The following is an 18,448-nucleotide window of genomic DNA, read 5'->3' as shown; positions in this document are numbered from 1 at the left end:
GGAAGGGACACAGGTGGTCACGGTGACAAGCCCCTCCCCCTTCACTCATCTCCCATTCAAACACTAGCCTCGCCAGAGTTTCCTTAGAGAGGCAGAGCCTCAGCCGAGGAAGTGGGTAACTGGTTGGCCTCCACTTCCTGTCTGCTTTCTGCCTCTGGATCCTTCCAGATCCGAGCCAGAAACTTCCTGCTTCTGCGCTGCAGCCCAGAGCTGTTCCATCTGCCATGCCCTTCTCCACCATGATGGGCTGTACCCTCAAACCACAGACCCAGATAAATCTGCCATGATCTATGTTTCTTCTTTTCAGGAATGCAGTCACTCCCCCTCTTACAATAAGCACTAGTGACTGAGGAGTCAAGAGGGTTAGTTTGCTTTGACTTCATAAATTCGAGCAGCAAAGGACTGTTTCTATAGCCCCGCACCCATGCCCTTCCTCCTTTTCCTCACTGGCTGAGTAATCAGGGGTACACTGGCACCTGTCACCATCAGTCACCCACAAAGCTGGCGCATGGGTTTATCTGTACATCCTACATTCTGGTTATTTCAAATGCTATGGGGTGCATGGCTTAGTCGCATCTTTGAGTCATTAGACAAGCTTGGCAGTTAGCATTTTTTTTCTCTAAACTTTTAGCCTGGGTGGGGAAGGTAAATGAACAGGTGTTAGCAGGCCCAGTATTTCTTGATCATGCATAGTTGACCCCATGATCAAGATGGTCCATTTTCATGTTTTACTTCCCACAGTCACTGAAACAGGAAAAGGAACATTAGCCTAGGGTGGTTGATTTGTTGGCTTGACACACCCAGGAAGAGGGAAGGGTGGGCTGAAGAATCGTCTCCACTGGATTGACTTGTGGCCATGTCTGTGTGAAGCATTTTCTTGGTTGTCTATTGGTGTAGGAGGGCCCAGTCCACTGTGGGCGATATCTTCCCTAGGCAAGGGGCCATAGGCTGAGTAAGGAAGGTAGCTGGAGTTGAGCCTGGAGCAACCACTAAGCAGCATTGTTTCTGCCTCAAGCTCCTGCCTTGAGTTCCTGCCTTGGCTTCACTCCGTGAGGAACTATAACCCGTAAGCCAGGGATAACTCTTTCCTCCCCAAGTCGGTCTTGGTCATGGTGTCTACTTCAGCATCAGAAAACAAATTAGAACGGTACCGTGTAGGTGATGTTTGAAGTTCTTAGAAAACACTGAAGCTAAAGGTGACTGGAAATACAGTCTGAGACGAAGACATCTGGGAATCAGGGGAAAAGTCAGGAGCATCCTAGAGCAGGCGGCATCACTGAGGCAACACCACTAGGCCAGTGCCGGGGTTGGTAATTGATGACCACAGATTTGGCAGCGTGGGGATCTCTGGAGCATCAGTCTAGTTGGAGATTGGAGTTAGACAGAAAGCACACAGTCCTCCTTTGCCAGCTACCATCTTCCCTTTTGTTTCTCACCACTTCTGCTGTGCTGGGATCCCTAGCTGTTCATGTGGCCCATTGCTCTCTAAAGAACCAACAGCCTGATTTGATTATGAGCTTCATCTTTGGACTGATGTTTCTAAAATCTCTTTCTAGATTCCTGTGACTTCCTCAGTTTTGTTGGTTTGTTTTGCTTTTTGTCCTGTCTGTTTGAGTGTAGTGACCCACTTGTGTTTTTGTGTTTCCAAAGGGCTTAATCTAAGGCTATGAAACCACCTCTCAGTGCAGCTTTGGCTGCACCACTCAGATTTGGAGATGTTATTTTCACTTTTGACCACTTTTGAAACTCCCGCTTTCCTTGCCTGGTGTTTTGCTGTTTTTATTCTTCACTCTCTTGCTCATTTTCTTTTAAAGATTTATTTACTTAATTTATGTATGAGTACACTGTAGTTGTCTTCAGATATACTAGAAAAGGGCATTGGATCCTATTACATATGGTTATGAGCCACCATGTGGGTGCTGGGAATTGAACTCAGGGCCTCTGGAAGAGCAGCCAGTGCTCTTAACTGCTGAGCCCATTCTCCAACCCCCCTCACACTTTTTGACTCAAGAATTATTTTAAAGAGTTTATAATGTTTTCAGCAGTAGACTTTATTTTTGTTTTGTTGTTTTACTCTGGCGTGTGTGTTCATGTGTATATGTGTACATGTGTGTGCACACACATGTAGAGTCTATGGGATAACACCATGTGTCTTCCCTAATCGCTTTCCACCTTACTCTTTGAGACGGGGTCTCTCACTGAACCTGGAGCTCACCCATTTGGCTAGACTGGATGGTCAGCAAGCTGAGGGATCCTCCTTTCTGTCTCCTCAGATCTGGGACTACAAGAGCGTGCCATGGCACCCAGTTTTTTACATGGGTGCTGGGGCTCTGAACTCAGGCTCTTATGCCTGTATGGCAAGCACTGCACCAGTTAGCCCCAGTTGCTTTTTTGTCTGTTTCTTTGTTTGTGTGAGTCTTGCTGTGTAGCCCAGGCTGGCCTCAAACTGTGTTTTGAAAGCTGAGATTATAAGTGAATGCCGCTTATAGCTCTTACACCTGACTTGTGTTGTTTGTTCAAATTCTGTTGTATTGTGACTAGATAATGTTTTAATTCTGGTTTTTGAAATTTAGACACTTCTTCAACAATACTTGAATAAAGGGTAGATTCCATTTACTATACACTTGTGTCAGGGTTTTGTGTGTGTGTGTGTGTGTGTGTGTGTGTGTGTGTGTGTGTGAAAGCATTCAACAGGGCTCTGCCCAGTTAAACCCAACTTCACCTTTGTCTGCTGTTCCAACATGACCTTCAGTTCCTCCTGGTTTGCAACTGTGTATTTTCTGAAATGGGGTAGAGTACAGAGCAGAACTTACCGTCTGACCATCCTGAAGCGTGGGCCCCAGGGGCTTGAAGTGTGGGCCTTTCTGAGTCACTTGGCCTGAAGTGAAATGTCTCTGCAATGCCCACTAAGCGTCCTTTTCTTTTTTAGCTAGCTCGTACGGCTCATTAATGTCTACTGCTGCAGCAAACACACTCGGTCCCATTTCTGTTGTCCTGGTTTATGATACATTTTTGCGTTTATAGCTTTGGTGGGGGCTGTCAATTTCCCCCATATGGTCTGGGTTTTCTTTGTTTTATTTTCCGTGTAAATGTCTTCTGATCACTCGGAAAGCTGTGTTTGGGTGCCATGGTTACCTTCATAATTATAATGGGATGTGATGGGCTTAATCATTTATTTCTTGATACGGTGTTTCTTTTCTCCCCACAATGAACAATGTCGGTACTTGCTGACTTAGCCTTCCTCTCCTGTTGTCTCCCAATCACCCTTTCCTTTTGTCCTCAGCACCCTCAGACTTCTGATTTGACTTATTCTTCTGAAGACTCCTTCAGACCCCCAACTCTAAATGAGTCAGACCTCGTTTATCTAAACCGCCTCCTCCTCACCTCGTCCCTCCTACGATCTGTTATTTATACCGCTTCCCTGTTTTCATTCCCATTCTCTTGTGTTCTTGTCAGAACCCTTGGGCTTTTTCAAACATACTCCTAGAGTGAGAGCCCCCTCACGTGCCCAAGCCTGTCTGCTGGGGATTTAACTAAGAAGGGTTCATGGGGACAGTAATTCAAAAACATATCAAGCAAATCTTTCTGCTGACCTCATGCTTGAAAGATGATCCCCTTGCCCGGCTTCTCTATTGCTTGCTTTGTTCATGCATTTAACAAATATTTATTGTGTCCTACATATGCTGGTTGCCATTCTAGGCCCTGGAAGTACAGGACAAGGAAACAGTTAATCACTTTGGCCCTCTTGTAACTGGGTAGACTTTGACTTCCCTGTTCCAGTCACCCCATCATGTGGTTACCCTCACCTGCAAAGGTCTCTGGGAAGACAGGGATCTGAAATCGGGTAGCTGTTTGTTTGTTTGTTTTTTGTTGTTGTTGTTGTTGTTGTTATTGTTTGGGTTCTTTTTAAATTACATTCACTTCATTATTCTCTCTCTCTCTCTCTCTCTCTCTCTCTCTCTCTCTCTCTCTCTCTCTCTCTNTCTCTCTCTCTCTCTCTCTCTCTCTCTCGTGTCTGTCTGTCTGTCTGTGTGTGTGTGTGTGTGTGTGTGTGTGTGTGTGTGTGTGTGTGTGTACACTGCAGTCATGTGTGAGGGTCAGAGAATAACTTTTGAGAGTCGAGTCTCCCTTTCACAGTGTGGATTATCAGGTGTGGGAACAAGCATCCTTACCATTGAGCCAGCTCACTGGCTTTGAGTAGTTGTCCTTAGCATGGCGATGTATGATGCAGGCATTGATGAGTTTGTCTGTGCCCCCTGTTGTCCTGCCTGCAGCCTGGCTCAGCCAGTCGAGGCCCTCAGTCCTCAGTCTTCAGGCCTCTCTTACATCCTCACTCTTACACACTGGTCTTCTGGCTCATCTCCGGTCCAGGAAAGCCTTGGGTTCTTTTCCATGACTTTATCTGGCCCAAAGCCATGGAGACCCATCCAAAGGTCATCCAAAGGTGTGAGTCTAAGAGGTACAATGGGATTTTTTTTTAAATTCATATGAATGGCAACTGTATTTGTTTTGAACAACTGTTAGCTTATTACACAAGGATATATTTTCACCCGAACCAGAGTACTCTGGAAGGCTAAAGAGTATTTTAAAAATTATGTTCAATGACAGGTGTTCCCTGAAACTGTTTCAAGCCAAGATATATAGTCAGGCTGTGGGAGATGAATGTCCCGGGCCTTATAAGTTGATCTGATGGCTTAAAGAGTGAGAATTGTATTTACCTTTGCAATCCCTGCTTTAATAAGCAGCCTAGTGGCTCTATTGGATTTCCCAGATAGACTGTATACAGTTAATTGGGATTTGGGTTTCTGTATACAAGTCCTGGCACTCCGTATGTTTTTCTCATCTTACCACATGGGCCAGGAGCTCGAGTATCCCACGCAACCACAGTGTCACAGACTTCCTTGTGCCCAAAGTACAAATGTCATATGTTCTTGGCTTCTTCCTCACTCTAACGCTTGGTACTTCTTTCTTCCACTCTCTCTAGAAAACCCTTTTGCTGTGCCTCAGGATGGAGGAGGCTAGACCCAGAGCACCTGGTGCAGCCTCCAAGAGCAGCTTCAACCGAGACACGGGGGAGAGCTGGGGCAGCGGCGCAGTAATGAAAGAGGAAGTACCACCTGTGCCCAGAACCCCCTTCTGTGAACTTCTGAGATTAGGAGCAAACTCAGGGTCCGGGGACAGGGTGCAGGAAAGGGGCTCTGAGCCACCTGTCTGCAAGCAATAGTTCTCTCTGGGGCTGGTGGCTTCTGAGAAGAGACTCCGTGTGGATTGAGGTGACCAACACTAAGCTGCTCTGGCTGAGCTCAGCCAGAGGGATTTGGGGCCATGAGTTGTACCATGGTCCAAACACTGATGTTTCCCCTGCCTCCGCCCCCTCCAGTAGCGGCCCCCTTAGGCCTATCCGTGTTGGAATATTGAACTTGAGTGTGTGCGCGCACGTGTGTGATCAGGGTGTTTCTATATGTCCAGTCAGTCGGCATTTCATGGCGCCCTGTTGCCACTGGCTGCAGGTTCTCTGATGAACACAAGATGCCGTGTGGCTGAGAAGTCTTGCCCGTGTCCTCGTTTGAGGCTCAGGCCTCTTGCTGTGGCCAGCAACTGTGAACCGGTGGAGTCAGTAGGCACAGGGCCCAACCTTCCTGTGCGTGACACAAGCAGTGGGGGACTGGAGCGTACCAGTGACGGGTGGTTCTGGTGGAATCTGTTCCCATGGCAGCTGAAATGAGGAGGCTGTGGGCGGCCTGGGTCGGATGTGTTGTTGTGTGCACCGTCACAGCCCCTGGGAGGTGGGGGTGCTAATGTCATTGGAAAGAGTGAAGCTTGGGGAAGGGTGCCACATTTATATGGCAGGAAGTGATCAACTCTTTAGTTTGGCCCCAGAGTGACAAGAACCCAAGTCCAAGGTTTGATTCCCAGGGTGTAACAAGCTCTATAACCCAGGTCCCCCAGTGTGGTCACTGGAGCACATGGCTGACATTTTCCCAGTGAGTACAGCACCTCCCCAGCCCAGGTCCTCCTCTGTCATTGTCTGAGCTCACACTGGCCACGTGCCTGCTGTGCACCAGGCCAGGCAGTGGTAAGGTCCAGAGGTGAGTGGGAGCTTCGATTTGCCCTAGGGTGCCACACCTCGAAGGGAAGAAACCACACAGTCACTTAACAATGGGGGTTTCCAAGTAAGCCTGGGTGCCTGTAACATCTGCCCAAAGAGCTCATTATCTCTGCCCCCAAACCCACTGCCCTAGGGCACACAAAAGGAAGGACATCCCCCAGAAGTGACCCTGTAAATCTCCAGAGACCACATCGGCAATATAGACAGGGCCACCTCACCCCTATGAAGGAGGCCAAAGTGTCCCTGCCCTCAGCCTTGTGGCCCATTCTTCCCGAAGCTGCATCCTTCCTTGATCAGTGCTGTCCCCACACAGGTTGGTGATCTTCCCTCCCCACATTGCGGAAAACAATAGGCAAGGGCAGGAAGGAAGGGAGGGCCAGCGTGAAGGCACCCATGAAGACCACAAAGGTCTGTCATGGAGCCCGAGTGGGGCTTGGGTGGTTACAGATGTTTAAGCCAGGGTCTAAACAGGATCTAGATAAGAGGAGTGTGTCCAGGAAAGTTGCCGCTGGTCCAGAGGCCGCAAGGTTCCTGCCTGTCAGGCTCCTAAAAGTAAATAATCCAGGATGGCCAGGAGTGGCAGAGGTGAAGGGATGGATCCACATGCAGGTCTCCATGGTTACTGTACTGGATCTCTGTGGTCACCATAATGGCATCCACACAATGTGTCACCACTGGCAGTGCTCTGTTCTAGGACATAAAACTCTTTCCACGCTGGCAGGTTCTTCATTCTTCAGCCCACATGAGGGAGGGATGGCCCCATTTGTAGGCACGCAAGTTGTCACTCTGTCGGCTCTAGAGGCCTATTGGGCCCACTGGCCTCTGTCTCTGCACCCAGTCTATTTCTCTCAGACACACTGCTGGGTTCTACACACACCCAGGAGAGCCTCTGCATGCCTCTTGATTAAAGATGGGCGTGGATCCTCTCTCACATCCTAGGGTGTGGGGCAGCCATTGCCCTGGCGGGTTCTTAGCAGTGGACTGGCTGGATCAGGTCACACTTAACACCTCAAGGAAGAGCTTCTGCTGGGAAAAGGATTCGGGAGCTACTAAGATAGAGGTTCTGATAGCACCTGAGCAACGCGATCACAGGCCCTCCTGCCTCAGTTTCCCCAGTACCAAGAGGAAGGAGTCCTACCGGATGTTGAGGCGACTTCTGGTCTGGGGTGGCTCTGGGTGACACTCTCGAAGCTGCTTGCACAGGGCTCAGATCTACTTCCTCTGTGAAGGCTCCTTCCTCAGACACAGGAAGGGTCATGGCCATGCAGATAGCAGGGTACTGGGTGGGGGTGGAGGTCCCCATCAGAGGCCTCTTAGGGAATAGCTGAAGGTCCTCATGAAGTGTGGCTGGAATCTGCTGGGATGCATCTCTCATGTGTGTGTCCGAGGCTGAGTAACTAGACACTGTCCAGGACACAGGAGTCCCCCCCAAGGACAACACAGCCTTTGACTTAGCAGGCCCTGGGGACCCTGTTCCCTCCCAGCTGGTTGACCCTGGCTCCACCACCACCAAACCTCTCTGAGCCGCCTCTCTCTTCAGTTGGCAAACCAGGGTTAGAGGTCAGGGTCATAGCCAGTGCTGCCTCCAGAGCTACTGGAAGTAAGAGCTGTGTCCGTGTGGGTGTGAGCACCCAGGTGGGCTGCAGAACCCCAGGTAGCCATGATGAAAATTTGTCCCCTGCCCCTGGTGTCTGTGGGTGACAGATATGCCAATGAATAGCATGTCCTGAAAGGATACAGAGTAGAGACATGGTCCCGAACAGTTGTTGAGCTGTGTCGCTGCCAAGCTTCCCCACTGTTGTCTCCTCCAGCTGCATCTGACCTCTTCTTCCCGTGAGCCTTGGGCTACAGACAGCACATGCTGGCAGCAACAAGTAGCCACAGGAGGCAGAGAAGCTGCAGACATGGTGTGCCCACGGAGGGGCATGGAATGTCCTTGTGTCTGTCTGGCTTTTTCCCAGTGGGAACTCTATGTCCCTAGTGATCAGTGTTACACCCTGTCATCTGTGAGCTTTAGAGCCTCCAATCAGAACTCCTCCCTGGTTGACTGTACTCACCAAGGAAATGGCTTGCTCATCCCCTGTGGAAGTGGCCAAGCATCTGATGGTGACTGTGACCAGTATGCAACAGGCCTTAATCCAAATAGAAGCGTGTGCACATGCACACACACACACACACACACACACACACACACACAGGAAACGCACATGTATACACACATATACATATACCCACACATGTGAACATAACTTATACTTGTTCATGTGTCCACACACACAGACACACACACACAATGTATAAGCATATGCACACATCCATGTGTGCATGTATATACACATACCTGTTAGTGTAATTTGCACATGTTCAGTAATGAACACCTGTGAACATACATATGTATACTGAGAACAGATATAAGCACTCAAGTATACATGCACACCCACAAATACCACATGCACATGTTTACATATGTCCAAAAATACATTCACATGCATTCACACGTACACTCACATGAACACACACACATATGTGCTCTGCAAGAGGCGGTGAGAAGATCCTTGGGCTTCCAGACATTTCTCAGAGGCTTGTTTTAATTTTTTCCATCTGGCTGCTCGATTCCCACTAACAGGAGTTGCTTGGGAGGTAAATATGAGAGTCCCCAGGGATTCAGGCACAGGTGACAACCTGCGCAGCCTCCTGAGCATTTCCTGTGTGTGTGAAGGGCGCGGGGCCGGCACACTGTCTGCCAGGGAGCTCTGCTGGGGCAGTGGCAGCCTTGGGTTGGGTCACACGGCTCACTGTGTGTGTGCCAGTATCTGCCTGGATAGGCCAGAGGACTGTGAGGAGATGATGTCCTACAGCAAAGGTGGTGTTCTGTACCCTCTAGAAAACGTGGCTTCGTGCCTACCGTGTGTCAGTACCACCATGGTTTCCTGCCCCTTCTGCAGCCCCAGCAACGTGCCTGCACTTCATGGCTGTGGTTGGAATGATTGACACTCAGCAGACACTCGCTGAGCAGCTCTGGCTGCCCCGGCTGTGTCATGGACGCTCACCTGAAGCTGCTCCTGTGCAGACACAGGTGTCGCATCACAAAACAAGCAGTGGTCCCCTGACAGGCCGGCAGTCTACCACTGCTGACCTGACTCTGTGCCTAACAGAAACTCTCCCACCCCAAAATAAATAAATACAGAACATCTCTCTGTCCCTCCCACAGAAGTGACCTTGGAGGTGGCGTTGCCTGCCCCACTCCACCCTGTTTCCAGTCCAGATGCCTGCCAGGCAGTCGGTGCTAGAAATGCTTGATTTAAACCGTGAGTCAGTCATTTGGGTGGTTAACACTCCTATCTTTACGTCAAAGCCCTAACCCGTTTACCCTTGACAAACTAGAACCGCCCTCTAAAACATACAGAGTCCCCTTGGAACTGTAAATGAAGCGTGGGGCCAGCAGCTAGAGTCACGGGGCCACCATGGCCTCCCATTTGGTTACAGCTAGTACCTGACTAGTGGGAACTTTTAGGCCTGTGTCTCAGTTTCTCACATCTAGTCTCTTCCCATTTCCTCCCCACCCCCACTGTCTGTTTTCAAGCTAGGGGGAAATGTTCCCGTCTAATGTCCACACATGAGCCTATGGGCAAGGTGCAATAACCAACAAAGCTGCAGGGTCAGAGCCTGGCCACCCGAGAGAGACAGGGGACTTTCCTGCAAAGGACTTGTTCCTCCCTGGGTCCGTGGGACAAAGCAGGTAGACAGAATGGAGCAGGAAGGTATCTCTATGCTAGAAACGCCAGGATCGTGAACAGGCACGGGGCATCTTCTCTCAGAGCCCACGACCAGGAAAACCAAAAAAGAAAACTGGTATCAATATTCTCCCCCTTCCTAATCCGATGTAATAACGGTGTGTGTGTGTGACACTGGCGCTGTCTTGCTGCGTTTGTCTTTCTATATAGTGGTTTTTATAACGATGTCCTTAGTTTTAATAAAGGAGAAATCAAGTCAACTGTTACCCCCCCCCATTAAAGCTGGTTGTGATATTTCAAAACACACGCCGAGGAACCCCGGGCAGTGTAACTTGTTGCTGTGGGCCGAGGAGGGAGAGGCTGGGGGGCTCAGTCACTAGGTCCATCGTGAAGAACTCAAGTTGTGTTCAAGGTCAAGGGCTGAAGACAAGGCCAGGCAGACCCTATCCTGAGTGGGTGCAGCGGGAGTTGCATGAGGAGGAGGAGGGTGACAGCCGGATAAGGCTCCGAAGCCTGGGTGTGGCTGTCCTGATGCCCTGGGTACCCTGTTGGGGGAGCCTGGGTGTGATTGTCCTCCTGTTCTGGATCCTTTCCTGAGAACAGCTGAGCTCCTCAGGAGAAGACTGAGTCATCTCTGCCTCAATCCAGGGACCAGGGCACGGGCCTGACACAGGAACACATCCTTATCCACTCACGCCAGTTCTCCGCCAGGTGAACACACTCTACTCCCTGTGTGACAGAGGAGGGGACAGAGTAGCCTTCATTAGTAAGCATTGACTTCCTGAAGAAGCACTGTCCTTTCCTTTGGCCCCTCACATGGAGGACACCGGACACTCTTGGCCTTGGAAGGCCCAGGGCCCCGGGAATACAGCTGAGTGACATGGGGCGTGGTCAGGAAGTAGGCTGGGAGCAGGCTTGGGGTAGGAGCGACTTCACAGGTCTATCCCCTGGGGAATGTAGTGGGTCTTGAACTTGGAAAGGACAGCCAGACCTGGTCTCCTGGTAGCCAAATGGTGACAGTGGACACTAGAGACACACTGGCTTCCCCCGTGGTCCTTGAGTCCTGGGACAGACAGGCTGGGTGCTTCCCTGAGGAGGAGAGTGACAGCCCAGGTCCCCAAGGAAGGTACCCACATGCAGCCACCAGACCAAGAGGCTGTTGGGACTGTCCTCCCTAATCCACACAGGTGTCAGCCACCCGGATCACAGCATCCGGGTCCTGGCTATCAGAGTACCTCTCCCCTCCATTTCCTCTCCTCCCTCTATTGGAAGATTTATTCATGATTATTAGTGCTCACCAAGGGGACAGGAACTTGCCAGCTAGCATTGCCTGGGTCCCTCAGACACACCTTCCACCCCAGAGAACGTTTGATCGTCAGTGGTTCCAAGTATGGGAGATGATGGAGGAAAAACTAAGGCAACACCACAGAATGAGCCCAGGCTGCCAGGCATTGAGCTAGGTAGAATTATGGACCCCAAAGGCACCTCCCTAGGAATTAGCATGCACAATCCCTCACAGATCATCCCCCAGTTCGCAAACCTCAATTGCTTCTAGCCCCCCGGGTGACAGGTTTCAATAAGTGGGATTAGACAACTATGTGCTTTCACCACAGTCTTGCTTCTCACTCTTTACTCAAAGACATTAACAGCCTGTCCACACACAGCCTTGGGGGTGTTACAGCAACTTTTTCCCTGTCTTAGAGTTTACTGCTGTGAACAGACACCATGACCAAGGCATCTCTTACAAGAACAACATTTAATTGGGGCTGGCTTATGGGTTTAGAGGTTCAGTCCATTATCATCAAGGCAGGAGCATGGCAGAGTCCAGGCAGGTATGGCGCGGGAGAATCTGAGAGTTCTGCCTCTTCATCTGAAGGCTACTAGGAAAAGACTGGTTCCCACATGGTTAGGGGGAAGGTCTCATTGCTCACTCCTACAGTGACACACTGCCGCCAACAAGGCCACACCTCCTAGTAGTGCCACTTCCTTGGCCAAGCACAGTCAGACCAACATAGTCCCAAATTGCCAGAAATTGGAAGCAGCCAAGCCATACTTCAGCCGGAGAATGAGTCAGTAGACAATGGGATATCATACAGTGCTAAAAAGGGATGTGCTATCATGCTAGGAAAGACTAGGGGGAGGGGAACTTGAAGTGCATACGCTGAGTGCAGGAGGCTCATCTGAAGATGATGCCGGCTCATGATTCCCAATTCTGTGATGTTCTGGAAAGGGCAAAAGGGAGGAGAGCAGGGATTCTCAGGGCAGTAAAGCTACCCTGCCTGGTGCTGTAAGGTTTGGTCCCTAGCTCTACACCCATGTCAAAACCAACAGGCTACACAGCCAGGAGTGCATGGACCTTCAGGAAGCCTGGTCACACGTGGGTCACCAACTGCGCCATGGACATGACTCCAGTGGAATGTTGGATTTGGGGACACTACTCATGTGAGAACTGGAGGTGTCAGGAACTTGAAACTATACTTAAAGATATCTGCTCAAAAAAAAAAATAAAAAAACCAAATGACTCCAGAAATAAGGCCAAAGGTCTGCACCCATCCGTGTTGCTCAGGGTGGTGCTGGATGCTGGAGCCAGGGTGAATATACCTATTCACCTGCTTGCCTATGTCAGAAAACGCCAATGAATTTACAAACAACAAGAAGTATGAGTTCAGAAAGCCTCAGAACACTGGATGTGAAGCCGTTAACCAATTGATTTCTACACAATGAATATCAGATAAAAGAACAGGAAAGTTTAGAATGCTGTAACAGCCACAGGTCCTCCCAAAATTAGATACTTAGATGCAGATATAAATCTAATGAGCAGGACTTAAACACCAAAAACCAACCAAAGCAAAATAAAACACATTGGAAGAAATCAAAGACAATCCAAACCAAAGAGAGACATACCTTGGTCATACGTCGCAAGACCCAACCTGATAAAAATGTCGATTCTGCCCAAAGCTCTGCTCTGTGAAAAGTTCCTGCTAAGAAGATAAAAAGACAAGCTGTTGATAAGAGGAAAACATTTGCAAACACATACGCAACAAAGAACTAGTAGCCAAACACATAAAGAAGATTCAGAACTAAACGCCGGGATGCTGGGGCCTCCAAATCGGGCTGAGGATGCGGCTCGGTCTGTAGAATGCTCACCCAGTGGGCACAAATCCCCATGTTCAAGCCACAGTGCTACGTAACCCGGGGCACGATGAAGCATGGTTTGTAGTCTCAGCATTTGGGAGACAAAGGCAGGAGGATGAAAAGTTCAAAACCATCCTCACTGGCACAACGAGTTTGAGGTGAGCCTGAGATATGTCAGACTCTGTCTCAGAGGAGAAGTGGGGGAGAGGGAGAAGAGAAGAGATGAGAAAAATGGTTGAGAGAATCAAAGTAGACAAGAGCCCAGAAGGCAAATGATTCTGATGGAGGCCAGTTACCTGTTTTAATTTTGTTGGATGTGCTTTGAGCCTTGTGTCTAAAACACTACTTCTTAATCCAAGCCCGTGAAGATTCTTCTGTCTGACAATCTAAGCCCTTCACATATGCCTTTGGTCCATTCTAAGCTAATTTCACCCATGGCCAAGTTTAGTTCCATCTTTATTCTTTTACATGTGGATACCTCAGTGCCATGAGAAACCACCCTGTGTCAGAAAGCAACTATTTATAAATGTGAGGTTTATTTCCAAACTCTAAATTCCATCCCAGTGACTAATACATCCCGAGTGCCAAGAACACGAAGTCCTGATGAGCATGGCTTTGTAGACATCTGAGCCTTCTCTGTTCTATTTGGTGTTGTCTGTGCTATTCCAGTTCCTCATGGGACCTGTGAACTTTAGGATCTACCACACTCACAGTCTATGCAGGGAAGCCATCTGGGGTGCCAAGGGGAACTCTGTCATGTCTATAGACCATCCTGGAGAACCTGGCCACGCCTTCCACTCTATGAACATAGGATGTCTTCCCATTTGCCTGGCTCTTGCTTCATTTCCCCTTTCAGAGCCCAAGTCTTAACCTTTGTGATGCTAATCATGACTGTCAAGACAGCTGGTTAGAGGGAATCTTAATAGAAAAATCCCCCCAACAGCCTGGCCTGAGGGTATGTCTATGGTGGATTGCCTTGATTGAAGATTAACGTAGGAGGGCCCTGCCCACTGTGGGTGATATCTTTCCTAGGCTGGTGGTCCTGGGTTGTCCTGAACGTGAGCCAGAGAGGAAGCCAGTACACAGAGTTCCCCCATGGTTTTTGCTTCAGGTTCCTGCCTTGAGTTCTTACCCTGACTTCCCTCAGTGATAGACTGTGACCTAGAATGGTAGACTGAAAACCGCCACAGAGTAACATCACAGAACACCCAACAGAACAGCAAAGTCAAGAATTACAGCAAACATGGATGGGGATGCTGAAGAGAGGGTGGTATTCACATCACAGTGGGGTGTAAAACAGCCAGGCTGGAAATAATTTGCCAGTGTCTTTTTAAGGAGCACAGGGCAGGGATGGAGGAGGGAGATGCCTCTGTAGCTAAGACCACTCACTGGCTGGCTGCTCTTCCAGAGGACCCAAGTTCCCAGTCACCACCGTAAGCAGCTCATTACCTATAATTCCAGTTCCAAGTTATATGATGCCCTCTTCTGGCCTCCATAGGCACTGCATTCCAGCGCGTGCGCGCGCCCGCGCGCGCGCGCGCACACACACACACACACACACACTTACATGTAATTAAAATTTTTTTTAAAAATCAATCTTTAAAAACTGAACATGGGGGCTGGAGAGATGGCTCAGTGGTAAAGAGCACTGGCTGCTCTTCCAGAGATCCTGAGTTCAATTCCCAGCACATACAGGGTGGCTCACAACCATCTGTAATGAGATCCGATGCCCTCTTCTGGTGTCTGAAGGCAACGACAGTGTACGCATATACATAAAATTAATAAATAATTCTTTTTAAAAATTGAACTTATCACTTATATACTGGTACATAGCCCGGAAGTCATGCCCCGGGTATTTGTTCCAGGTAATTCAAAACTAGAATACACATAAAAACCCGCACTGCTCATGGTGAGTACACTGGTAAGAGCATCAGACTAGAAACAGAGCTTCTTCTCTGGGCCAGTGACTAGACAAACTGTGGTACACGCACCCTGTGAAATACTAGATAACAATAAAAATGAACTGCTGCCGGGTGTGGTGGCGCACGCCTTTAATCCCAGCACTTGGGAGGCAGAGGCAGGTGGATTTCTGAGTTTGAGGCCAGCCTGCTCTACAGAGTGAGTTCCAGGGCAGCCAGTGCTACACAGAGAAACCCTGTCTTGAAAAACAAAAAAAAAAACAAAAACAAAAAAAACCAAAAAAACAAAAAACAAAAAAAAAAAAACCTGCTTATATACAGAGAGATCTGAGAATTAGTGTTTGGAGGCAAAAAGCTATATACTGTAATATACTATATATTATATATAAGTTATATACTGTATGGTTCCATTTCTATGACATGCTTAAAGTTTATCAAAGATATGGTGAACATATTAATGATTGCCAGGGGCCAAGGAGATGGGGGGGCACAGGAGGGAAGAGGGAGTGGTTTTGAGAGAGGACAGAAGGAGTAGGTCAGGCAAAATGACACATGCCCTTAGTCCCAACATTCAAGAGACAGAGGCAGGAAGATCTCCGTGAGTTCAAGGCCAGCCTGGTCGACATAGACCTGTTTCAAAACAAACATCAGAGAATACAAGAGCACATAATTAAAATATTTAAGCCCGAGCCCTACAATGATGGATCACATTAGACACTTACGAATGAAGAGCCCTAAGTGAAACATAATGTCTCCACACGTGTACTGTGACACGTACATACATGTACACATGTATGTGACATGTATACACATACACACATATGTATGCCTAGACAATAAATAAATGAGAATATTGTTTTTAAAACCACATATTTATAAAAGATATTCATGGCGTGAGTCTAGAGGCGGGATGTGAAAATTAAGGGAGGGAGAACACACCATGCTCACTAACTCAAACCAGCAAACCAACCAGAGCCTGTCTGTATTGATGAAGTCAGGGACAGGAAAAGGAGAGGGGAGTAGAAGACAAGGGGAGGGGAGGTGAAAGGGGGAGGGGGAGGCCCTCCCCAAATGACTAAGAAACAGACGCAGCTCAGGAGCCAGCAACTGTGTCCAAATTGCTGCTGCTGGAGTTTAGCTGGCTGAAAACTAATGAGCAAACCACACCTCCCACAAATTAAAAATAGATTGGTAAGAGAAACACAGAAGGAAAAGAGCAATAATGATAAACAGCCAAGGGGGGAGAAGCTAAACAACTCGGAAGGCTACGATCATTCCCCAGCAAGACACTGCAGGATGAAAGTAAGAACCATATAGAGTCTCGGGAGCAAGCGTTTGAAAGACACCATTACAGGTGAGACAGGCATCAACAGACGCAAGACCACTGTGGCCGGGTGGGCCTGAGTTCCCAGGACTCACACAGAGGGGACACGGGGCCCAGCTCAACAGCACTGAGGCAGATCCTGTCAGGAATGAGGTTGTGATGTCCCTCTCCAATGAATGGAGGTTAGAGACCTTGTAAAGGACTTCAATGAAGTATCTGGCTTTCACTGTGTGAGCATGCAGCATGCTTTCCCAGAGAGCCCACAACCAGGGTACCTCAAGAGTCGAAGGGCGACCCCACCCAGCACCACGCCCACAAGCACTTTGATCTTAGACTTCAAATGCATTTGACTCTTTAGTGTGGTAGCCAGTGTGTCAGCTCCATACATTTTTTTCCTATTTATTTATTTATTTATTTATTTATTCACTTTACATCCTGACCACAGCCCCACCTCTCCTCCCAGTCCTCTCAGCACACAGCCCCTCCCCATTCTCTTCTGAGAAGGAGGAGACCCCTCTGAGTACCAACCCACCCTAGCACATCAAATCACTGCAGGACTAGGCACAGCCTTGCCCACTGAGGCCAGACAAGGCAGCCCAGTCAGGGAAGCAGGATCCACATCAGGCAACAGAGTCAGGGACAGCCCCAACGCCCGTTGTTGGGGGACCCACATGAAGATCAAGCTGCTCATCTGCTCCATGTGTGTGGGGTACCTAGGACACAGTCAGTGGTCCAGTCTCTGGGATCCCCCAAGGGTCCAGATTAGTTGACTCTGTTCTTCTTGTGAACAACCAAACATTAGACAGAGCTTGGTGGGTCGTGTGGAAGAGTTGGAGGAAGGATGGAGAACTCCATACATTTTTATTGTTCATAAATGCAAAAATGTTTGAAAGTAAAATGCCCCCAGGGGTTCCATGTTTGAACACTTAGTCCTGAGCTGTTGATTCGTTCCATTTGGGGAAGCTATGGTGCCTTTAGGTGGGGGGGTCAGTCTGGAGGAGGTTGGTCTCCAGGGTTACAGCTTTCCCTGCTTCCAGCCTCTGACTCCTGTCCTGCTGAGATATCAGCCAGCATCTGCAGGAAGCCCCCATCACCACAGAGAGCCACCTGCTGCCATTTCCCCATCCTGGTGGACTGTGCCACCTCAACTATGAGTCAAAATAAATGTCTCTCTTCTCAGACTTGCTGCCTGTGTCCCTTCACGGCACAGAGAAGGCAGCCTCCGTAAAGAAGTGATGCGGAGGAGCGGAGCTGCTGACGGACCCGGTCGTGCGGTTCTTGGGCCTTTGAACTGGCTTGTGGAAGGAATGTGGAAGAGTTTGAAGCTCAGAGGTGGTGAGATCCTAGAATGGTTTGAGCAAAGATTAACATGTGGGAGTTTAGAACATCAGCATGCCAAGGGAAGTATAAGCAGTAAAGGCTTCAGATGTCCGTGGTGTGTGCTGTCACCGAAGGCCGTGCTGAAGTTTGGATGCCCATGGTACCTACTACTGCCAGAAACCATGTGGAAGTCTATGATTCCTGCTGCTGCTGCTGCTGCTGCTGCTGTTGTGGGAAAGCAGCTTCCCAGACTCATCACTGAAAATGAGAGACATTGAAGGCTTCTGTGACAACCTTTGTTCCCACTACCCCTCCCCCAAAGAAACAGCCTATACAGGAAGCTACTAAAGAGTATCCTTAAAAATTGTGATAAAGATGCTGAAGTGTAACTCTTCATAACTGATGGCTTCTGGTGGGGAGTTGGGGGAGGACTCAGCTATCTTTAAGGGGCTGGTCACTGGGAGTTTGATTATGCTCTGGTGAGTATATGAGCAACACAAACTTTCTTTCTTTTCTTCCTTTCTTCCTTTCTTCCTTTCTTCCTTTCTTCCTTTCTTCCTTCCTTCCATCCTTCCATCCTTCCATCCTTCCTTCCTTTCTTCTTTCCTTCCTTTCTTCCTTCCTCTTTCTTTCTTTCTTTCTTTCTTTCTTTCTTTCTTTCTTTCTTTCTTTCTTTTTTTCCTTTCTTTCTCTCTCTCTTCCTGTTTTTCTTTCCATTCTTTGGGGAGGACAGACCTGGGAGGAATGGGAAGTGAGTGTGATCAGAGTGCATTGTATGAAATTCCCAAGTAGTCAATAAAAATATTATGTCAAGCCAGGCGTGGTGGCGCACGCCTTTAATCCCAGCACTCGGGAGGCAGAGGCAGGCAGATTTCTGAGTTCGAGGCCAGCCTGGTCTACAAAGTGA

General features: G+C 48.8%; 1 protein-coding gene across 2 annotated transcripts in view; it reads left to right on the top strand.

Annotated features, from left to right (window-relative positions):
* The window catches only part of Shisal1 (shisa like 1), a 64,678-nt gene extending 56,345 nt beyond the window's left edge, over positions 1–8,333 (top strand). For both annotated transcript variants that reach the window (XM_029547753.1, XM_021217216.2), the window contains exon 5: positions 4,985–8,333. In XM_029547753.1, coding sequence (XP_029403613.1) covers position 4,985 — 1 coding nt within the window. In that variant the 3' untranslated portion in view covers positions 4,986–8,333. The remainder of the gene's footprint in view (positions 1–4,984) is intronic.
* The last annotated feature ends 10,115 nt before the right edge of the window (positions 8,334–18,448 follow it).

The sequence above is a fragment of the Mus pahari genome, chromosome 17, assembly GCF_900095145.1.
Source record: "Mus pahari chromosome 17, PAHARI_EIJ_v1.1, whole genome shotgun sequence".
NCBI classification, from domain to species: Eukaryota; Metazoa; Chordata; class Mammalia; order Rodentia; family Muridae; genus Mus; species Mus pahari.
This window is presented reverse-complemented; position numbering and strand designations above follow the sequence as displayed.